The sequence below is a fragment of the Corvus brachyrhynchos genome, unplaced genomic scaffold (assembly GCF_000691975.1).
Source record: "Corvus brachyrhynchos isolate BGI_N302 unplaced genomic scaffold, ASM69197v1 scaffold200, whole genome shotgun sequence".
In the NCBI taxonomy this organism is placed as follows: Eukaryota; Metazoa; Chordata; class Aves; order Passeriformes; family Corvidae; genus Corvus; species Corvus brachyrhynchos.
Genome location: NW_008236184.1, coordinates 4,890,920 through 4,912,591, shown reverse-complemented (window position 1 = coordinate 4,912,591; position 21,672 = coordinate 4,890,920). Strand labels below are relative to the sequence as shown.

Here is a 21,672-nt window from a genome sequence, read left to right as displayed (position 1 = left end):
CGCTCCGGCAGCGACATCGTCCATCCCATCAAAGTCGACGAGAGCGGATCCTTCCTGTCCTATGACTTGTCCCACCGGGCCCTTCACCGGAGGTCTCCTGCCTCCAGGAGCAAGCTTCCTGCGTTCTATGAGCTGCAATACAAAGGGCAACCCCTGAAATTCAACCTGAGCCTGAACAGGCACCTCCTGGCTCCAGGGTTTGTCAGCGAGAGGCGTTTCGGGGGCATCGCCGGCGCCAAGATCCAGCCTCACTCCTACAACTCCTGCCATATGATCGGGGAGGTCCGGAGCCGGGCGCTGCAGGGAGGCCTGGCTGCCCTCAGCACCTGCGATGGCCTGGTGAGTACAGCCCCAATCCTCAAGGAGCCTTAATCCATAAGGCAATAGCAGAAGCTGGGTGAAACCCTTTCTTCTGCCAAAACTGATACCAAAATTCCCAGCAGCAGCAGTCAACGTCTCATCTATAGGTCTGGTGCAGCCATGGGAGAGCTGACTGTAAATTTCCCATGGATTCCAGTGGTTTGGGAACTCTCCGGGGCTGGGTTTACTTGTTTGTGTCCAAATTCCCAAAGAGCAAATCTCTGCCTTTTAGTCCATAAGTGTGGGATTGCAAGGAGCACATCTGGAAACCAGGGGCTTGGAGCTGGAGGTGTTACTGATAGCACAGCCCCTGGGTAGTGAAGCTGCTCGCTGCTTCCTGAACTCTCCACTGCCTTCCTCCACTCTAGGTGTTTCCAAAGGCAAAAGTGACCTGGAAGAGTGGCAGCTGGGGGAAAGGGCTTAAAACCTCCTGTGGGTTTGCAGAAATGGCTCCAAATAACTGGTGATGCAGTGCTCATGCTGGTGTCTTTCACTTTGGAGGGAGGACAGCTCCATCAGATCCTCCATGGCTTCCCACTGCCGGAGGGCAGGGATAGGTGGGATATTGGGAAGAATCCTCCCCTGTGAGGGTGGGGAGGCCCTGGCACAGGGTGCCCAGAGCAGCTGGGGCTGCCCCTGGATCCCTGGAAGTGTCCAAGGCCATGTTGGGCACTGGGACTTGGAGCAGGCTGGGATAGTGGGAGGTGTCCCTGCCCACGGCAGGGCTGGCACTGGATGGGCTTTAAGGTCCCTCCTCACCCAAACCATTCCATGATCCTGTGATTCTGTGATCACTCCCAGTCCCAGGTTCCTCAGGGAGAGCTGGGGTGCAGGTGGCCTCACGGTGCTGCTTTGTGTCTCCCTGCCAGAAAGGTGTGTTTCAGCTCATGAACGAGGACTATTTCATCGAGCCCGTGTCCAGCAGCCCTCGGGAGGAGGGAGCAGCACAGCCCCACAGGATCTACAAGCGCCAGGTGCCCAAGGACAGGGCTGAGCAGGGCAGGAGACCCCCGGCTCCACGGGAATCCTGCGGTGTGCGAGGTACTGTCCCTTCCTCTGGCCTTCTGGCAAAGTTTGTGACACCAGTGACTCAATGGGTGCTGGACCTCAGGCCTCTTGCTCTCATCTGCTGCTCCCAGCCTTGCTGCAGGCGGGGAATGATGTGGGGACAGAGCATTTGCTTTCATTTCCATGAAAACTTTGCTTTTTGACCTGCCAGGGCATTGGACTTTGGGAGTGGAACTCGGTCGCTGCCCCGGGAGTTCCCGGGGTGGGCAGAGTGCATGTGGGTCCTTCCCTGTCCAGAGCAGATGGGTTGGATAAACTCCTAAATCCAAGATTTCAAGTACTGAGGAATTCAGTACATTCCCAGAAACTCATGGGCACGTTACTCCCTGATGTGCTGCACATTTCCTTGAGCTTTCTGCTTTCACAAACTGGGGTTTGTTTCTGTAAGAGGGTTATCTTCAGGCATTCTTCTGATAATCCAAATTAATTATTTAATCTGTGGTAATAATCTTAATGGCTTCTTCTAAGCTTTGAAGTCTGTTTTTGACTCAAGTCCATTCTGGACTTTGAAGTCTGTTCTTGAAAATTATTTTCTCTGGGTATACCATGGCCTGTGTGTAACTCATGTGGATCTCCTCTGTAATCAGAGCTAGCGGGGTGGATGTGCTGTGCATGCCCTGGAGAGGAATCCCAAAGAAATCCCAAAGTCTGTAGGATTTTAGTGACTGCCATCCTCTCACTGAGCTCTGCTGTGCTGTTGGTTTGCTTTGCCCCACAGCAGGCAGATGCTGCTGGTGTTGTTTCGCTCCTGTCAATACATGGGGCCACCTGTGTGCACAGCTGGGTGAGTGTTGGACAGGGATCATCCCAGAGGGAAATGCCACAGGAGCCCCCCGGGACCCCAGGGGAACCCCCTGCTCTGCAGCAGCCTCACGTCGTGGCTGGGAGCTCAGCAGCCAAGGACACAATGGGAATGAGCTCCAAGGAAGCTGCTGCAATTAAACTGTCACAGTGGTATTAGCAATTCATCAAGTGCTCCAGATAGTTGGGATTTTTCATGCTAGGGGATAAAACGCCCTTTCACAGCTAACGTTCAGTACAGCCCAGAAAATGTAGGAATCCATTGTTAGGGAAGTGAGGCTGAGCCCTCCGAAACCGGCCATGAAAGCGATTCCCACTGTGTGGGATGAGGTTTGTAAAGCCTTCACCCAGCTTGGGGCTGACCCTGACCTTGCTCTTGGAGCCACGTCACAGGAAAAGTCGCCGCTGGAGAATTCCCAGTTGCTGGTGTGCGTGAGGAGTGGCCGAGCTCTCCTCCGCCTCCGGACTCCGCTCAGCCCAGTGAACATTCCCATTGTTTCCCCTTGGGAAGGCGCAGTCCGGTCTCTGTGTGCCTGAGGGAGTCTCTGTGCTGGCCTGCAGTGTCTCGGCTTGCCCAGGACTCTGGCACTTGTGGGATTTGGCTCCAGTCACCAGTCCGGCTTTGGGGGCACAGAGTTTATTGTGATGGGAACTGTCCCTTCCTGAAAATACGCATTTGGGATGATCCAAAATGTTGAGCCACCAGGGTTTTTCTCAGGTTGTTTCTCAAGCATCTCTGCAGGGTCTGTAAATTCCTGTGCCAGTACAAACGCTAATACTGCTCTGGGAGAGTTCGTCGTTCCTTGTGCAATATTGCAAACCCTCTTCTGGTCAAAGAAATTACTTTGAATGCTTTGTTTGTTTTTTTTGTGTCATGCTCATGTGCAGCAGACTGAGCTCAGAGTCCTTTGGAACAGAGCACAGCAAAATGCACACGAGTTATTGAGTTATGGGTCTAAGTGTGGAGCCTTCTCCACATCAAAGGTGATTCCTGTGAATTAAAAAAGATATTTTATCAAAGTTGCAAGCATTTTATCAAGGAAAAAAGTCCTTTTTTCCCCTTAAATCCCTCAGAATCTCAGGAAAGCCTGGAGAGGTCTGAGAGGCGCAGGGAAAGGTGGGAGCAGAAGCAGCACAGGAGGAGAAGGATCAAGCAGCGCTCCATCAGCAGGGAGAAGTGGGTGGAGACGCTGGTGGTGGCAGACACCAAGATGGTGGAGTTCCACGGCAGTGACAACATCGAGAAGTACGTGCTGACCGTCATGAACATGGTGAGTGCTGGGCCCTGCGGGGCTGGGACGCAGGGAGCCACGGAACCGTGGAATGCTTTGGGTGGGGAGAGACTCAAAGCTCATCCAGGTGCACCCCTGATGTGGGGCAGCGTCACCTCCCACAGGCCAGGTGGCTGCAAGCCATGTCCATCCCCTGCCCCAGTCTCCCTGCCACAAAGACCCCAGGGCTTGCCAGGAGTGATCCCTGGTGGAACCTTGGCAAAACCCCACCAGCAGGTTGTTCCCACCCTGCCCTCGCCATTGCTGCTGTGCCCAGTGCCCCAGCCCCACAGGGGATGGGCAGGTGGCAGCAAACTTGATGCGAAAACCTCCCTGCAGGCAGGAACAGCTCAGCCAAGGCCATTTCACCTTCCTCTGGGGCTTGAGGGCTGTTCCCTTGTCCTTCCCTCCTGGGGACGGGGGACATGGCCTCCCAGGGAGGTGCCAGAGAGGACAGCTGAGGGAAGGAGAGCCAGGTTGTGGTGGTCTCCACTGGGAATCTGGGGGGGCTTTGCTGGCACCATGAAACAAGCAGATAAGTCTGGGGGAGGTGGCTCAGTCTGTCCCTCTGCTGCTGCCGAGGTTGCACCTCTGCATTCCAGAGGAGAGCTTTGGTTGATGCCAGGAAAGGGTGAGATTGGGCAGAGGACCTCAGGTAACATCCCTGGATTTCTGGGGGGTGGTGAAGGCACCCAGAGAGCACTGAATTCCTTTGAGATGTTAAACACATCCGTTAGGAGTGAGAGCAGAGGGGTTCCCCAGGCGTTTCTGACTGAGTTCCAGTGTCTACACAGATCGTATCGAGTGTAAATGGATTTCATGGCAGGCCTCACTCTAGGCCCGTGTCTGTTCTTGTCTCCCATGTGGGGAATTCCCGAGATGTTGTCAACAACCTGCAGCAGCTTCCCCTGGAGCTGCTGCTCCTGCAGCTGGAGGTGCCAGCAGCAGTGTCCCGGGCTGCTCTGTGCTCCCAGCTCTGTTCCCATGGCTGTCCCACTGCAGGTGGCGGGGCTGTTCCACCACGCCAGCATCGGGAACCCCATCAACATCGCCATAGTGCGGCTCATCCTGCTGGAGCACGAGGAGGTGAGGGCACAACGGGGACTGAGCCCTGGCAGCCAGGCTGGGATGGGCTGGGAGCTGGTCTGGAAAACCAGGCTCCCTCCTGGGCTGTCCTCGTGGCCTGGCCGAGTGTGTGTGAGAGAAATCCAGGTGACCACGTTTGCTTCCATGTCCTGGCTGGTAGAGCCAGGGGCAGTGTGGGCAGAGGAGCTGCAGAGTCTGGTTTCTGGGGTGGTTTATGATAACACAGTGTCAGTGAGGTGGCAGAGGGCTCTGGGTCACTGCATGGTCATGTCCCAGCTGCTGTGGTGGCTCTGGGGGGCCTGAGGCTGCTCAGGGGCTCCACAGCTGTGTCCTTCACCCTCAGCCAGCACAGGGTGTTTTCCTGCAGTGGTTCTTAACCCCTGTTACTGGATGATTTAATGTTTTGGTTGAATCACAGATGAAAAGAAAGCAGGAAAAGGGCTGTCTTCCCACCCAGCCTACAAGCTATAAACATGGAGCTATTCCATCTGGATGGCAGTCACTCCCAATTTTGCTCTCATGTATCTGGAATCAGACCTCTCCCCTCCCCATCCCAAAATCCAAACAGCTCCGGCAGATTTCCCTTTATGTTGGCAGGAGGACCTGAAGATCTCCCACCACGCAGACAACACCTTGAAAAGCTTCTGCAAGTGGCAGAAGAGCATCAACGTGAAGGGAGACTCCCATCCCCTGCACCACGACGTCGCCGTCCTGCTCACCAGGTGAGGAGCCCACGCGCTGGTTTAGTGCTGTAGGAGCTGCTCTGGCAGCTAAAAACACACCTGGCTGCAGGTGGGGGCAGGCAGGGGAACATCTCCGTGGGAGCTGTTGAAATCTCACTCTCCCTGCCTGGACACATGCATGTAAGATCTGTAATGTGAAATCTGGAGATATTTGGGTCCTGATGGCTGGAACTGCCGTGGAAGGTGGAGGGGGGTTGGAATTAGATGATCTTTAGGATTTCTTCCAACCCAAACCATTCCATGAGTCTGTGATTCTATGAACTGGTCTCAAATCTCAGGTTTAAACATAGACACAGCTCCCAGTTGAGGTTTCCAAAGCAGGTTTTCACCGTGGCCCTGTTGCCAAGCCCCAGAACGGCTGGATCCTCCCAGTAGTTGTACACAGGGATTAATTCTCCTTTTTCCCTTGGAGGCTGGGCTTGGCAGAGGAGCCTCTGGGAAGCCCCTGACCTCCCATGGAGCTGGCAGGAACTCCTGCCTCTGGCCAAGTTTGTGTACCTTGCAGTCAAAGCCTGGTTTGAGGCTTTCAGGCTGCCGTGAGTTTGCTGTTGTGGTGGTTTGGGTGATGATTCACAACCCAGAACAGCTTTATCTTCTCTGGGAAGTTGCTTTGTAGCAGAAATGAGGCACTTCAGGCCTTGTACTTCGATGGAACTGTTCTTCCTGGGTGGCTGGAGCTGCCCTGGAAAACCACAGCACCTCTGGGATGTTTCCCCAGAGCATTGCTTGATTATCCCCAGCATCAGCTTTATTTATACGAAGGAATAAACGTAGCCAGACTGGCCAGCAGCTCCCATTAATCAGGCTTAATAATGAGCTGGGGATAGTGGGAGAGGAAAGGGGAAAGGAAAGGTCATAAACGTTTTCCCTGTGGAAGGATGTTGGATGTCTCCATTCTCACTCCTGTTTGGCCGCTGTCTGTGTGCTGGGTCCTGCCGCCTTCCAACGCCCTCTCTGCTCTGTGTCTGTCTGTCTGTGTGTCCTCATCCCCTCGGCCAAGGAAGGACATCTGTGCTGCCATGAACAGGCCCTGTGAGACCCTGGGGCTGTCCCACGTGGCCGGGATGTGCCAACCCCACCGGAGCTGCAACATCAACGAGGACACGGGGCTGCCCCTCGCCTTCACCGTGGCCCACGAGCTCGGACACAGGTAACCCTCTTCCTCCTTCTCTTCCTGTGCATGCGCTGTGGGGCTGGAGAAAGCACAGGGGGAAGTTGGGAGACGGTTCCCAAGTGGTTCCTCGCTGGTGCAAACCCTGCCTTGCTCCTTGGGGACTTCATTCCAGAGTTAAGTTTTGGGTTGTCGCAGGTTTAATGAGAGCCACGTAATCCAAGGCAGCCTGGAGAAATTGCACTTGTGTATTGTCCTGTGGTGGTTTGGGAAGGTTTTGGAGCAGGGGTTGCCCATTGAGAAATTTTAAAGTAGGATTTGTCTGTAGTATCAGCGAGAGAATTTTGCTTGTCCCAGTTTCAGTTGAATTTTGACAAGGTCACTTGAACATTGCAGTTCCCAATAGACAGACATCCGTGTGTGGGAAAACACCCACCACTATGATCTTGTTGAGTATTCCTGAGTTTTCAGTGGGAAAGCTGAGATAGAAGCACAGGACAAAGTTCAGGGCTGTCAGTAGCACGTCCCCCAGGGCAGATCCCTGCTCCTGTGCCGGGAGCGGGACCGGGGCCGTGCCCGGTGTCGCGCTGTGCCGGGAGCGGTGGTTGTGGTGGCTGTGGTGGTTGTGGCTCACCTCCCCTCCGTGGGCTGTGCTCTTACACAGTTTTGGGATTCAGCATGATGGAAGCAGCAATGACTGTGAGCCAGTTGGGAAAAGACCTTTCATCATGTCTCCACAGCTCCTGTATGACACGTCCCCACTCACCTGGTCCCGCTGCAGCCGCGAGTACATCACACGCTTCCTCGAGTGAGTGCTTCCTCCTCTTCTTCCTCACTGTGGGGCCTGGGGGGTCAGGGCCAGGGCACGGGGGGATGCTCTTAACTCTGAGATCGTCTCTCTAAGAGTGTTGGGGGTCTCTTGCCCAGAGCAGCTGTGGCTGCCCCTGCATACCTGGGAGTGTCCAAGGCCAGGTTGGATGGGGCTTGGAGCAGCCTGGGATAGTGAAAAGTGTCCCTGCCCATGGCAGGGGATGGGATGAGATGGGCTTTAAGATCCCTTCCCACCAAACCATTCCATGATTCTGTGAATCCTGCCTGGGTTGCCTCACTCTGTGCTGTAAAGGGGGGTCAGGAGTGTTTGGGGCAGGCCCAGGGGCTGTGGTTGCAGGGATAAAACCGGAGTGTTTTCCCTGATGCTCTCTGCAGGTTCTGCAGAATCTCTTCGATTCTCTCTGCCTGACATGGGCAAACCAGACCCAGCCAAATTCTTCCCTGCCTTTGTTTATTTTTAGCACCCGTGGCTGATTTTTCAGCCTGTTGTTAGGAAGTTCTGAGGAACACAGCCTGGAGTTTGGTTTGTCAGCCAGTGGCTTGCACTGGAGGAACATTTTCCTCCCTTGCTACGGGAAGGTTTGCAAACAGTGAGGAGCAGCGAGGGGAGAGCTGGGCCAGGGGCCGGCATTCTGTGGCCTGGAGGCTGCCAGGGCTAGGCTCCCCCTCCCAAATCCCAGCCTGGGACATGTGGGCTTGGCCCCGTGCAGGGGGAATTACTGCTGATTTATGGCATTCAGAGGAATGGAGCTTTCCCGCATCCGCAGCACCCCTGGCCCTCTGCTTTTAACCTTCACTTTGGGATGAAGAATTTCCTGCTTGTGATGACCCTGAGCTGCTGCGAGCTGTGATGGGGGAGACAGAGCAGCTGGAAGCTGGGGTTTTGCTCTCTTTGCTCCCCCAGAAGGAGCAGCTCTTCCTTGGGAGCGGCGCAGGGCCCGGCAGGCGTCTGTCACCGGCTGTGACACCCCCAGGGCAGGGGGAGGCCAGGGCCAGCACAGACATGAGCGTGTTATAATGAGATGTTGGCAGGAGAATGGGAAGGAGGGAGCCGGAAAACGGGACCCTGCTGACCTGGGTTTGCTGGATGTGCTTGGAACAGACCTCACGTTTGGAAAAACCACACTCTCAGATGATGGTGATTATTATTTTACACAAGATTATTATTATTTTACAAGCACTGCCGAATGTTTGAGCATCTGAAAGTGATTCCCGGCAGCAGCACAGCCCCAGCCCTGTGGGTCAGCACTGGCTGCAGCTGGGGTTGCAGGGTCAGGGTCTGCCTGGACATGCGGGGGCACTGGGAGAGGTCCCGTCCCTGCTGTGGCAGCAGTGTCCCCAGGGAAGGTGTCCCCTTGCTCAGAGCAGTGTAGGATGCTGGCACAGGGTGGCTGGTGATGCTCCTGCGGTGGGGGGACCCTTCAGTCTTTGCTGTACATCAGACAACCAGATTTTCAGCCTCTTTCCAGTGCTAAAGCTCTTCTTCCATCACCCTCCTCTTCCCAGGGCCTGGGGCCTGCTGCCCTTTCCCTGCCCATGCCACTCCTCTGCCCGTTCCACCAGCTCCGTGTTGTGCAGCTGATTCTTCCAAGCTCCAAGCCTTGCCTTTGTTTTTGCTGAATTCTGTCCTGGCTTTTTTGGACCCTTCCTCCAGTTCTCTGGGAGCTCTTGGAATTTTAATCCTGCTCTCAAATGTATCTGCAGATCCTCTCAGCCTGCTCACAGATGGGGATTTAATCATTGTTCCATCCACTCCATCCTCCAGCTCGTTAAGAAACGGGCTGGAACAGGCAGAGCAGTGCAGGCCCCTGCGTCTTTCCCTGTGGACTGGGATTTACTGCAGATCCCTGAAAGCCAGAGGGAAACTCAGGCCAATTTTTCCCTGCTTGGAGATGTGTTTTGGCCAATGGAACAGACCGGGAGAATGACTGTAAAATATTTAACAAAGAAATAGATTCTGGAAAAGCTGGAAGGCTGAGGCAGATCCCAGTCACCCCCAAACTGGACAGAGACCCCTCCATAAGCTGGGCAGTGCAGGGAGTGCCCCAAGCAGGTCAGAGGAACAGGAGGCTCGGGGCAGTTTGTGGGGGACCTGTGGGGCCCCTGTGCCGGGATGCAAACAGGCAGAGGGTGAAGGGTCCAGAGCAGCACAAGTGTGACACCTGGGGCTCATCCAGGATGAAGTGCTGGAGCCTGGACTTTTTCCAGTAAGGATACCATTCCTTCCATTTTTAGAGAAAACTCTCCAAGTGTAAAGAATGGGAAGAGCTTTAAGGCTCCTTCCAACCCAAACCATTCCAGGATTGTTACTTTATGGAAATATGTGCAGAGGTGCCATGCAGTGACCCCCCTGTGTGCCTGACACAGGCTGCACCAGGACCCTGTGTCCAGCTGCCCAGTCCGTGCTCCATCCATCCCAGCTCAGCCCCACATCACCCACAGCGATCCTTCTCTTCCCACTGGGCTGGGAGCAGCAGGATGCTCCTGCTGTTGGGAGTTTGCAAATGGAGACTTTCAAGCCCCTGGGCTGCTGAAAGCAACCCATTTCCTGCTTTTTCCCATAGGGAAATAAAAGTATATTGCAGTAAGGATATACATGGGAGTTTAAGGGGCTGTCTCCAGCCAAGGGAGCTGTTTGCAGGTGTCCAGTGTGGAACTTGGTGGGTGGGTTGGGAAAGGGAGGAGGGGGTGCTGGTTCTGCTGGGCATCACCCCAGGCACTGCCAGCACCCCAAAGCAGGAGCTCTCCTGTTTCCAGCCCTTGGTTCCGTGCTGCTGGTTTGGGTTAAAAAGGAATCTCATTTCAAGTTAATTCAGAGCTGTTCCCAATCACAACAAACCCGAGTAATCTGATCCACCACGGCAGCCTTGCCAGAGGCTTGGCCTTGCTGGAAACAAGTTTGTTTAAATCAACACTGGTGACAATTCCGTGTGCGTTTGGGAAGTATCTGAGCAAAAGCAGTTGGAGCAGCAGGATGCACAGCCCGCCTCGGCCGCTCCACTCCCACCTCTGCTCCAAAGAAATCCTGTCCAGCCTGGTTTGAGCACTCCTGGGGTGGCAGTATGGAGATGAGCACGTTTGGCTGCTGATAATCTCCTTTATTCCTGTTAGCAGGGTCTGCAGGGACATTTCTGGAGGTTGTGGGTCCACCGAGACGTTTATGGTTGTTGCCCCTTCTGTCTTTGCCCCTTTGCCTTCCCCATGTCCTGCTATCCCTGGGAGACATGGGGGCATCCCTCTGGGGGGCTCCCACCCTAAAAGATACCCAGAGGTGCCCATCCACACCAGAACAGCTCCAGGGATGGCAGAGCCAGGGTCGTGTCAGTGGGAAATGCTGATTGCTCTCATCATGGGACATTCATCAGCTGCTGTTCCCCCTGGCATCTGCCAGAGGTGTTGGATGCCTGGGGTGACACTGCTGTGACCTGTCTCTTCCAGCCGGGGCTGGGGGCTGTGCCTGGATGACCCCCCAGCCCGGGAGGTGCTGGACTTGCCCCTGGTGCCCCCGGGTGTCCTGTATGATGTGGGCCACCAGTGCCGGCTGCAGTATGGCCCCTACTCCACCTTCTGCGACGACATGGACGTGAGTGGGGTCCCTGGTGGGCAATGGGCTCTGAGGGGCTCTGGGCTGGGGATTTGCTGGGGCTGTGCTCTCCCTGCCGGAGGGTTGGATCTGTGCCGGAGGGATGGATCTGTGCCGGGATCCACGGCAGGAACCGTGTCCCTCTGCTTCCCACAGAGCGTCTGCAACACGCTGTGGTGCACGGTGGGGAACACGTGTCATTCCAAGCTGGACGCGGCTGTGGACGGCACAGCGTGTGGGGAGAGCAAGGTAACAGGGGGGACACCCCTCCATGGCCTCGGGGCCCCGTGGTCCTGCACACACAGGAGCTGTGCAGGGTCCAGTGCAGGGATGGGCTCATCCTTGTTCTGCCCAAACAGCCACTGCTCCCACTGCCCTTAGGGAAGCTTAAAAGTCCTGGGGAAAGTGACTCACTTGGGATTGCTTGAATCAGTTGGGAAGGTGAAACCCACAGTTAATGACGGTGGTGGGAGAGCACAAGGCTCTCCATCTGCTGCCATGGTGGATGGTCATCCCTGGGACCTTCCCCACTGCTGGGGAGGCACCTCTGAGCCCCTCTGGCTCTTCCCTCTGGGCTGACACTGAGCTGTGAATCCCCTTGCTGAGGGGTCTCCATGGAGGTTTGGGTTTGTTGCCTCCCTCAGATCCTCAAACAGCCCAATATCTATGAGTTTCCCATTGCCTGAGGAGCTCCAGGCTCTGGCAGAGCCCAGCTGACCCCAGGCACCTCCATGCAAGCGAAGCATGGATTTCCACAGGACAATCTGTGTGCTGCATCTCAGTGCTCCCCATCCTTAACCTTGTGTTCTCCCCTTGCTGCCTGTCCCCCCGCAGTGGTGCTTCAATGGCGAGTGCGTTCCCGTGGGATACCGGCCCGAGGCCATCGACGGCGGCTGGAGCTCCTGGAGCTCCTGGGCCTCCTGTTCCCGCAGCTGTGGTGCAGGAGTGCAGAGTGCTGAGAGGCACTGCAGCCACCCCACGTAAGCCAGCCCTCACCCTGGGGCTGCCCACACCCCCAGGACACCAGTCAGGAGTCACAGAACCCTGGGATGGTTTGGGTTGGAAGGGACCTTATTCCATCGCCTGCCCTGGGAGCGTTGCAGTGTGACTCGAACAAAGGGCAGAGACTCCACACTCGGAGATGTAAAACATATGCAGTGTCCTTTAGTGACAGAACAGCAAACCAGGCATTCTTAGAGCCTGATTCAGAGTTGTTTTGAAAAATCCTGCTGCAGTTTATCACCCTGCTGCATTCCATGAGCCAGTGCTGGCTCCCGCCTGCAAGTGTCCGGGCACTGCTGGAGGAGCTGCCATCTCCATCCCAGGATTTCTGGGCTGACCCGTCTGCTCCCCAGATGTCCCCTTGGTCACCAAATCACTGTTGCACTGGATTCAGCCAAAACCCCCGGCTTGCCCTGGTGTCAGAGCACCCTGGGATGGGGAGGAAAAGGGCTTTGTAGTGATGTTCCAGGGGAATAATTTTTACATGGCGTGGGGAGCTCTGGCAACCACAGGACTGAGCTTCTGATGTGCCCAGACACGTGTTGTGCCCATCCTCTTCCTTGGGTGACTTTGGCACGTGCTGTTGGGCTCTTGAGGGAAGTGCTCTGTCATCTCGGTCCCGCATCAAGACCTGGATTTGTGTTTGACATAAACTGTGGCAGAGGTGCCATGGTTTATGGAGTTTTGGAGTGTTCCAAACACAGCTGTGGACAGGCAGGAGAGCAAACACTGGGAATTTCCCAGGCATTTGTTTGCTTTGGCCACTGGAGGTAAATCTTTAGCTTTGTGCTTGGGATGAAGTGAGAAAATGTGTGCTGGGCATCCCCCCCTTCCACAGCCATTCGCTCAGGGCAGGGCATGTAAACACAGCCCTAAAATAATCATTAGCTTCATTCTCTTCAGCAAAGTGTGCCCAGGAGAAGGAATTTTCATGAGGTCACTGGGACATGGGCCATGGAGAGTAGTGTGACCAAAGGAAAAGGCAGCGTGGCGGGAGATGGTGGCTGTGTTGTGAGGGTCTGCTGGCATCTGAGAAAAAATTGTTGACGCTTCTCAAGTCTCTCTTGCTTTAAAAAGTCCAGTGTCAGCTTTGCTATTCCCTGGGGCAGTAGAGGAGCAGAGTCAAGAGGACACCCTGGATGGGATGGGATGGGATGGGGAGCAGCTCCTCTGGAGCAGCTGCAGGATGGGCACCAGGCTGGACAGGGCTTGGAGGAACCTGGTCTGTGGAAGGTGTCCCTGCCCATGGCAGGGGGTGGAACAGGATTGGCTTTAAGGTCCCTTCCAACCCAAACCATTCTGGGATTCTCTGATTCTCAAATCTCTTTCACTCCAAGCCCTTCTGTGACTCCTGTTTTTCCCTGCCATGGACAGGCCGAAGTACGGGGGCCGGTACTGCCTGGGGGAGCGGAAGCGGTTCCGGATCTGCAACGTGAAGCGCTGTCCCCCGGACAAGCCCTCCTTCCGCCAGGTCCAGTGCAGCCACTTCAACCCCATGCTCTACAAAGGGAAGCTCTACAAGTGGACGCCGGTGCCCAACAACAGTGAGTGGAGGGCAGAGACCTCAAACCTGGAAATGCTTGGACGCGGTCCCGCAAATGGCTGGAGTTGGCTGTTTGTGTCCCAGCGTTGCCTTGCAGCCTGTTCGTGCTGTATTTTGTGTTTTACACTATGGCTGGGCTTGCAGGGTTGATTTGTGTTTTCGGAGATGGGCCCGGGTGCTGGGGTTGAGTCTGTGCCTGCTGTGCCTGTTCCCCAGTTAACCCCTGCGAGCTGCACTGCCGGCCCGAGCACGAGTACTTTGCGGAGAAGCTGCGGGACGCGGTGGTGGACGGGACGCCCTGCTACGACAGCGACGCCAGCCGCGACGTCTGCATCAACGGCATCTGCAAGGTGGGGCCTCGGGGGGAGACAGGGACACCCCAGGCCTGGGAGAACACGGGTGGGGGCAGGACGCACCTGTGGGTGCTCAGCGTCCCCTCCCTCCCATGCTGAGCCCACTCTTTTTGCCATTCCCCATTCGGGAGGTGTTCCTGATTCCCATGGGGTGTGTGGTATGGGCTGTGTCAGCCTCTGTGCTGGCCTCAAGGAGACAGAGCACCCAGGCCAGGCTGGATGGGGCTTGGAGCAGCCTGGTCTAGGGGAAGGTGTTCCTGCCCGTGGCAGGAGGGCTGGAACTGGATTGTCTTTGATGTCCCTTCCAACTCAAACTATCCCATGATTCTATAAATCCTTTGGAGATGGTGCAGTCAGTGCTATGAATGATGTGGGAGATGCCGGTGTGGGGCTGACGGGGCTCTCTTGCAGAACGTGGGCTGTGACTACGAGATCGACTCGCACGCGGTGGAGGATCGGTGTGGGGTCTGCCACGGGGATGGCTCCACCTGCCACACCGTCCACAAGACCTTCGAGGACAGCGAGGGGCTGGGTAAGGGCACCTCCTGCTGCACCCAGAACACCGTGTGCCTGGGCCAGCACAGCTGGGCTGCTGCTGCTGCTCCTCCTTTGGAGGGGGAGTTTAATTCCAACTTGCTGATTTTTTGGGGCTAAGACTGCAGGGAACTCAGGTGGGCTCAGGGCAAGGGAGGGTTTGGTGCCCACTGGTGCCTTACAGAGGTGTAAGTACAATGCTGGCACGGGCACCCGGGGGACACAGCACCCACCCAGGGGACACTGGCACCCACTCAAGGACAAAAATCATCTCAGACACCTCTGACTCCACCAAGACCAATGCCTGGTTCCATTCCCAGGTTATGTTGACATCGGGATTATCCCCGTGGGAGCCCGGGAGATCCAGATTGAAGAAGTGGCAGAAGCCGGGAATTTCCTGGCGCTGCGGAGCGAGGACCCGGAGAAGTATTTCCTGAACGGCGGCTGGACCATCCAGTGGAACGGGGACTACAGGGTGGCAGGGACCACCTTCACCTACAAGAGGACGGGGAACTGGGAGAACCTCACCTCCCCAGGGCCCACCGTGGAGCCTGTGTGGATCCAGGTATGATGGATCCTGCCTTCCTTGTGGGGCTGAGCTGCCGTGGTCCCTCATGGCCCCTCCCTGCATCCAGGGGATGGGCTCGGCACCTCCTCGAGGTGTGTTTCTCTGGGAGCCAACGCTGGAGCAGCCAAGCACGTGCTGCTGGCCCGGGGAGTGTTTCCAGCCCACACCACTTCCAGCTGAGCCTCATCCCCTTTGCAGCATTCTGCAAAATATTTACACAGGAGAGGGAGAGAAGAGAAAGAGCTGTTTCCTGAGGCCTTTCCCCTATCTTATCAAGAGCAGGGAAAGAACCCCCAGTGCTTCTGGCTGGGCCGGACAGTCAGGAGTGAGGGAGCTGCCAGTTCATGCAAAAGCTGTTGGGAGTCAGTATCCTTGTGACTGAGGCCAAGCCTTCCTCTGGAGAAACCAGTGGGAATCATCCCACAGATGATGGCACAGCTGGCACCAGGCTGAAATCCCTCGTGGTGCCAGGTGTGGTGCAGAGGTGGTGATGGCCACGGAGCTGCCCTGGACCCCCAGGATCCCCCTGCCCCAGCAGTGACGACCCAGCCCGATGCACCCCCCAGAGCATCCCCGGCTTTGCACGGGTTCGCCCGGAGCTCAGACACCCTGAGCAGCCAAAATCTCCTTCTGCCTTTCCTTCAGCAGCAGCTCAGGGTGGGATGTGAATGGGATCCTGGGCCCGCTGCTGCCAAGGGCTGCTGTTAATGGGAACACTGGCGTGCTCGGCACCCACAAATCACTTTCTGGGATTCATAACCTAATTAAAACCTTTGGACAAGAATGTTTCGATACTCGTGGAGAGGTTTTGGAAAGACGCCCTGGCTCCCGCCAAAGCTCCAAGAACAACAAAGCTTTGGCAACAAAGGGAGTGCTTAGGCTAAGAAAAACAGGGATGAACTCCCAGCCCTCGCGAGCGCGGGTGTGGGAGGCGCTTTGAGCAGGACTTGTGTCAACCACAGCAGCAGCCGGAGCCCGTTTGGAGTGGGAAACAATTTAGGAAATTCCACCCATGGGCAGGGACACCTTCCACAGACTGGGTTACTCCAAGTCACATCCAGCCCTGGTGTGGAGCTGGGCACAGGGTCACATCCTTCTGGCCGTGCTGGGTGGGTCCTTCTCTCCTGAGAAGCCCCCGGGGCAATGCCACCCCCCACTGCCCTGCCTGGCCACCCCCTGACTGTCCCCTGTGTCCCCCAGCTGCTGTTCCAGGAGACCAACCCTGGAGTAAGGTACCAGTACACGATCCAGCGCCCGGCTGACAGCGAGAACGAGATTGAGCAGCCCGAGTTCCTCTGGCGCTTTGGCTCCTGGACCACCTGCACGGCCACCTGTGGGACAGGCAAGTGCAGCCCCACGGGACACCCACTCTGAGCAGTGGAGCATCCCTGGGGAGCCTTAGAAATTCCTGGGTCTTGGGTTTCACGAGGTCTTAGGGGAAGAAAAAAGCGACATCTGCTGAGGTCACGGCTCCGGTGCCCCAGTGGCACTCACTATGAACCCCAGGGCTCTATCGGCGCTTTGCTCCCGGCTCGGTGTCCTGTTACCCGGCAGGGGATGGAGACAAAAGACCTTTAGAGAAATCAGGGAGTGTGGAAGGGCTGGTCTCCTGCCTGGCTGGGCCTCTCCAGGGGGGAGAATATCCAGGGTTTTACAGAGAGCGCTGGGGTCCCACACGGTGTGTGTGGGTGGGTGTTTGCTTCCCCCTGTCATGCCCCACTGCACTGCTGGCTGGGTATCCCAGGGTCCCCAGGGCAGGTTTTGGGGCAGCTGGTGCAGAGGGACATTTCTGGAACTCTGCCAGGGGAGGCTGGGACCAACAAGTACTTCCTCGAGAGCAGCTGGCACTGGAAAAAAGGGGAATTCAAGGACACTCGTGCTTTCTAGGTAGCACAGAGTGCCAGGACATGGGCTTCATTTAAAACCAGCTTTCCTTTGTATGATTTGAGTGCTTGGCTTCCAGAACAGAAGGGAAATAGAGGAGTGAATCAGGCAGGAGTCAGGTGAGGGTGAGCAGCTGGAGGAGGCCTGAGCCCCTCTTCTTGCACTGAGTGATGGCGTGAGCTGAGACGTGGATTTGGGAGAGCTCACACTGAGCCTCTGGTGAGTCCCAGGGCCCTGTAAGCTCCCAAGTGCTTGAGCCAGAGCCCAGCTCAGCAGCTTCAGCAGGGTTCTGTCAGTCTCAGCTGAGCTCGTGGTGACAGCTCTCCATGTCACAGGTCAAGTATGTGTTACAGAAACAGGGACAGAAGCCGGAGCGAGACAGTGTGGTGAGGTCACCCTTAAAAACCCCTGTGAGCAGACTGGGGACACGAGGCTTTGGCCAGTGATTTATCCCTAGGCTGGGCTGGGGCAGGGCTGCCCAAAGAGCTGGGTGCTGCCCCTTGGCTCCCCACAGCCCCCAGAACTCCCAGTGCACACAGTCTCCGGTGGCTGGGTGTGACTCTGGGCAGTGGTGCCAGGACGGTGCAGCTCTGTGGCTGCAGCACCTCCAGCTGCCATCCTGCCCCAGCTGCACCGGTGCCATGGGGCTCTGTGAGGGTGTCACACCCTCAACACAAATCAACTTGCAGATTCAAGTGGTGGTTTCATTTTATTTCCCCTGTTTTGGTGGCTCAGGCTCACCAAGAACCTCCTGCCACCTTCTGCCAGAGGGTGCTGGGTGGTTCAGTTCGGTTTCCAAAGCCGAGCTGGTGCCTGTGTGGTGTCAGAGCCCTCAGGGCTGTCAGTGTCCTGTCGGTGCCCCCGGGGTGCCCTCAGTGTCCATCCTGCCCGCAGGGGTGCAGCGGCAGGTCGTGCACTGCGTGGAGAGGCTGGCGGGCCTGGTGGAGGAGCGGTTCTGCGACACGCTCACCCGCCCCGATGACCAGCAGCGCACCTGCAGCGAGGAGCCCTGCCCGGCCAGGTGCGACCCCACCCTGCTCCTCCCCTCTCCCTCACGCTGGGGATGGGTCCCAGGCCTTGTTGGTCCGTGACAGCATCCCTGGCATTGCCTGACTGCTGCAGGGCATTGCCCACCTGCAGGCTGAGCCTCACGGGAGCTCCCATCCTGGCAGGATGCTCCCCTCTGCCTCTGTGCACGTAACCCTGGCACAGCTCGGGGACTGTCCCATCCCTGACCCTCTGTCCGGGCTCCCAGACCTTGGACTGACACATCTGGGATCCTCCTTTCCCCATGGCCCCACGTGACAAGCAATGGGATGGATCCTGCTGCGCGGCCACTTGCTCTGGCTGAGATCTTTCCCTTTCCCCTTTTCTCTTTCCCCTTTCCCTTTTCCCCTTTCCCCTTTCCCAATTCCCTCTCTGCAGGTGGTGGGTGGGGGAGTGGCAGAAGTGCTCGGCCACATGCGGCCGGGCAGGGCTGATGAAGAGGACGGTGCTATGCATCCAGAGTGTGGGGCTGGACGAGCAGAGGGCCCTGCAGCCAGCGGACTGCCAGCACCTCGCCAAGCCGGATGCCACCGCACCCTGTCACCCAGAGGTCCCCTGTCCCTCCCAGTGGGCTGTGGGGAACTGGTCCGAGGTGAGAGAGAGCGTCGGGGAGGTCCCATTGTCTTGCAAAGTGGTGGGAGCTGGGGACAGGTGCCCCCAGACACCCCAGCCTGCCCAAGAGCGATGGGTGTGCTCCTGGTCACAGAAGATCCATGGATGAGTCTGTGTGGGCTCAGCAGCTCCCATGGACAGGAATTCCATTGCTCGGAGACGCCTCAGAGTGAGGAAGGAGCGTTGGGCATTTTAACTCTGCCCCATCTCTGAGCTTTGCAGCTCCCTCACACGGGGTGAGGGCCACACTCTGGGCTTGGCACAAGGAGGGCAGAAATGAGGTTTTCAACTAGGCATGGCTTGGAACAGCCTGGTGGAGTGGAAGGTGTCCCTGCCCATAGCAGGGAGTAGAAGTGGATGATCTTCAAGGTCCTTTCCAACCCAAACCATTCCATGGGGTGATTAATGGTGACACTCTGTGTAACCTTGATTTATTTTTGTGTTTCTGTGAATCAGCTTAACCACAGGCTGAGGGTTTCAACCAGAAAATTATAACTCCTAATTTAAGCAGCCGTTCCAAAAGTGTTCAGAGTGAAGACAAATATCAGGAGAGAAAAGAGAGAGCCTGGGAACAGAGCTTGTTGCTAAGGAACAAATGGAGTCAAATGTGAACGGAGAATTTGAAGGCTAGATGAGAGCAAGTTGCAATTATTTTTCTAGGGGCCCACAAAAGCCACAATTAAGGGCTGAGAAAGATGGATGCAATGGTTTAACAGGAAAATTATGGCTTGTTGGTGGGTCAGTGCTGGGCAGGGCCAGCCCCAGCCCTCACAGTCGTCCTCTGTGGTGCTGGCACCAATGGATTTGTGAGCCCAAGAGAAATGTGGTTGGGATTTTGAGGTTCTGTAATTTTTCTGTCCTTTAATTTAAAGGGAGAGCCCTCTTTCCTTTCCATTTCCACCACCACTACAAGTAGGGGAATTGGAGGGGCTTGGAAGCCAGAACCGTGGTCCTTCTGTCAGCAGTACCAGCAGGGTGGGGCAGCTTTGTCCGTGCAGAGCCCAGGCAGGACACATGCCCATCCAGCACCGGAGCACCCAGCACTGCCATGCCAGAGGGGCTCTCTGGGGCTTGGGTGGCCAACAAACTGTGTAAACACTGGGACTTAGTGCCTTAGAAGGACCCTGAAGCACTGTACATCCAGCTGTATGGACTTTCCAAAGCTAAAGCAATCAGAAGGCTGGTTTGTTGTTCATTAGTTCCCAAACAGGATGGCTGTGACCTGGCAGGAGCACATCCTGCCGTGCCAGCCAGCCCTGATGCCTCCTGCCCAAGGCTGAACCCTCCTGGAAAGCTTGGTGTGTTCCCACACAAGGCTCCTAGCAGCCCTCATTCCTTATCTGTGTCCCAAGGGCTTTCCTGATAACCCAGCCTTGGTAAATAACCTCCCTCCTTCCCCCCTGCAAGGGCTGTGATACCTGGAGTTACCTCCTGGATGGAGCTGGTGGCCTTTGCTGGGAAGTTTCAGCTTTGTGGGAGTTGACCTCTGTTTTCCCTGGTTTGGCAGTGCCATCCCAGGGGGAGGAGCAGCTCCTTGCAGCCCTCTCACAGGTGTTGGTGTGTGGTAGTGTTTGATTCCAGCTCCTGGAAATGCCTGGTGGTGGCCACGTGGTGTTGCCAGAGAACCCTGGAGCGCTCTGGGGTGGGACCTTAAAGCTCATCTCGTTCCACCCCCCTGCCATGGGCAGGGACACCTTTCACAAGGCCAGGTTGCTCCAAGCCCCAAATGCAGCAGAAAATGCTGCTGTTCTCCTTTCCAGCTTCTCAGATTCTTTTGTACTGATCCATGTCAAAGAGCCCATTATGGGGGGACAGGGTGTCCCCAACAAAGCTCCCTCCTGACCTTTGCTTTTTCCCTACTCGGACAACGCCCATGTTGTTATTCCCTGCTTCAAAGAATGCTCTTCTACAAGAAGAGATGCAATTCATGGCAATAGGTCACAAGAAAGACTTATTAGATCATCTTACCCCTGCCCTTCCCAAAGTCCATCTCCTGGGAAAACTGCTTCTGGCTGGAGTGCAGGTCAAGGATCACCCTGAGCAAAGTCCGCGCAGCACCAGCCCTGCTCTGTGATGGTCTGCAACGGGGGAAGCCCCAGAGGGCAATTTGGGCAGTTATGCTCTGCTTACCAGTGTGACCAGTGCCCCACAAGTGGGACTGGCACAGGAGCTGTCCAGGGACCCAGGAGGGTGGTGGGAGCAGGCAGAGTGACATGGAGCCCCGTGCCCAAAGCACTGTGGCACAGGGGACAATGGAGCCCTCACAGAGGGAGCACCGGTGAGGGCATGGACACCGCTCCTGGCCTGGCCCTGCAGACCTGTCCCTCTCTCTTCCCTTCCCAGTGCTCCGTGACCTGTGGAAACGGGACCCAGAGACGCCCTGTCCACTGCAGCAACAGCACCGGGGCTGCGTGTGACCCTGCGGAGAGACCCAGCCCTGAAAGGGTTTGCTCCTTGCCACAGTGCCAGAAGAAATGGGATGGTGGCAATGCGGACTGGTCTGGCAGCGGCTCCTCCAGCAGGGAGATATTTAATGAAATCCATTACATCCCCAGCAACCACATTGCTAAATTTAACCCCTTAATCCCAAACATCCCGGAGTCCAATGATGTCAATGTCATCACCGAGGAGGACTTCTCAGCCAGGAAGGGAAATGTCTTTGTTGATGATTTTTACTACGATTATAACTTTATCAACTTCCATGAGGATCTGTCTTACTATCCCTTCACGGAGAAGGAGACCAAAGGTGAGGAGCCAAAGCCAGAGCGGAGCACTGATGACACGGAGGGGCCCCTGGAGCTGCCCACTGAGGCCCTGCTCACCACCGACCTGGGAGGAGAGAGCGAGGGCACCAGTGAGGAAAACACTTCTGCTCCTGTGGATGAGCAAGAAACAGAGCCTGGGGATTTAGCCACGAATGACCTCCTGAGTGTGGTCCCTGAGGATGTGGGATCAGTCACTCCCAGACACACCACCCCTGGCTTTTTGGGTGAGGAGGGGGAGGATACAGTGCTTGTGCCCCACTCTGAGCATCACCCACCCACCCAGAGCTCTGTGAGCAGCAACTCTGCAAAAAGCCACGGCCACCTGCCCTGGGATGAACCCCACCAAGCTGTGCCCACCAGGACCAGCCCTGGGCAGGATGCCCCAGTCCATGGCCTCGCTCCCTGGGATCCCCACCCAGCTGATCCAGTGCCCACGGGCTGGGGCAGTGCTGATGTGGATGTGTCCCATGGGCCGGGAGCGGTGGGCAGCGGTGGCGATGGCCTTGTGAG

General features: G+C 56.5%; 1 protein-coding gene across 1 annotated transcript in view; it reads left to right on the top strand.

Moving 5' to 3' along the window:
- Positions 1–3: 3 nt before the first annotated feature.
- ADAMTS7 (ADAM metallopeptidase with thrombospondin type 1 motif 7) overlaps positions 4–21,672 on the top strand; it is a gene marked incomplete at its 5' end in the record, with an annotated part of 33,108 nt that continues 11,439 nt past the window's right edge. The window contains 18 exons of the mRNA XM_017736976.1: positions 4–339; positions 1,230–1,401; positions 3,304–3,500; positions 4,503–4,586; positions 5,184–5,308; positions 6,330–6,479; positions 7,105–7,248; positions 10,710–10,854; positions 11,011–11,103; positions 11,689–11,834; positions 13,231–13,400; positions 13,616–13,749; positions 14,164–14,284; positions 14,607–14,851; positions 16,055–16,196; positions 17,633–17,759; positions 18,164–18,377; positions 20,741–21,667. Of these exons, the coding sequence (XP_017592465.1) occupies positions 4–339; positions 1,230–1,401; positions 3,304–3,500; positions 4,503–4,586; positions 5,184–5,308; positions 6,330–6,479; positions 7,105–7,248; positions 10,710–10,854; positions 11,011–11,103; positions 11,689–11,834; positions 13,231–13,400; positions 13,616–13,749; positions 14,164–14,284; positions 14,607–14,851; positions 16,055–16,196; positions 17,633–17,759; positions 18,164–18,377; positions 20,741–21,667 (3,672 nt within the window). The remainder of the gene's footprint in view (positions 340–1,229; positions 1,402–3,303; positions 3,501–4,502; positions 4,587–5,183; positions 5,309–6,329; positions 6,480–7,104; positions 7,249–10,709; positions 10,855–11,010; positions 11,104–11,688; positions 11,835–13,230; positions 13,401–13,615; positions 13,750–14,163; positions 14,285–14,606; positions 14,852–16,054; positions 16,197–17,632; positions 17,760–18,163; positions 18,378–20,740; positions 21,668–21,672) is intronic.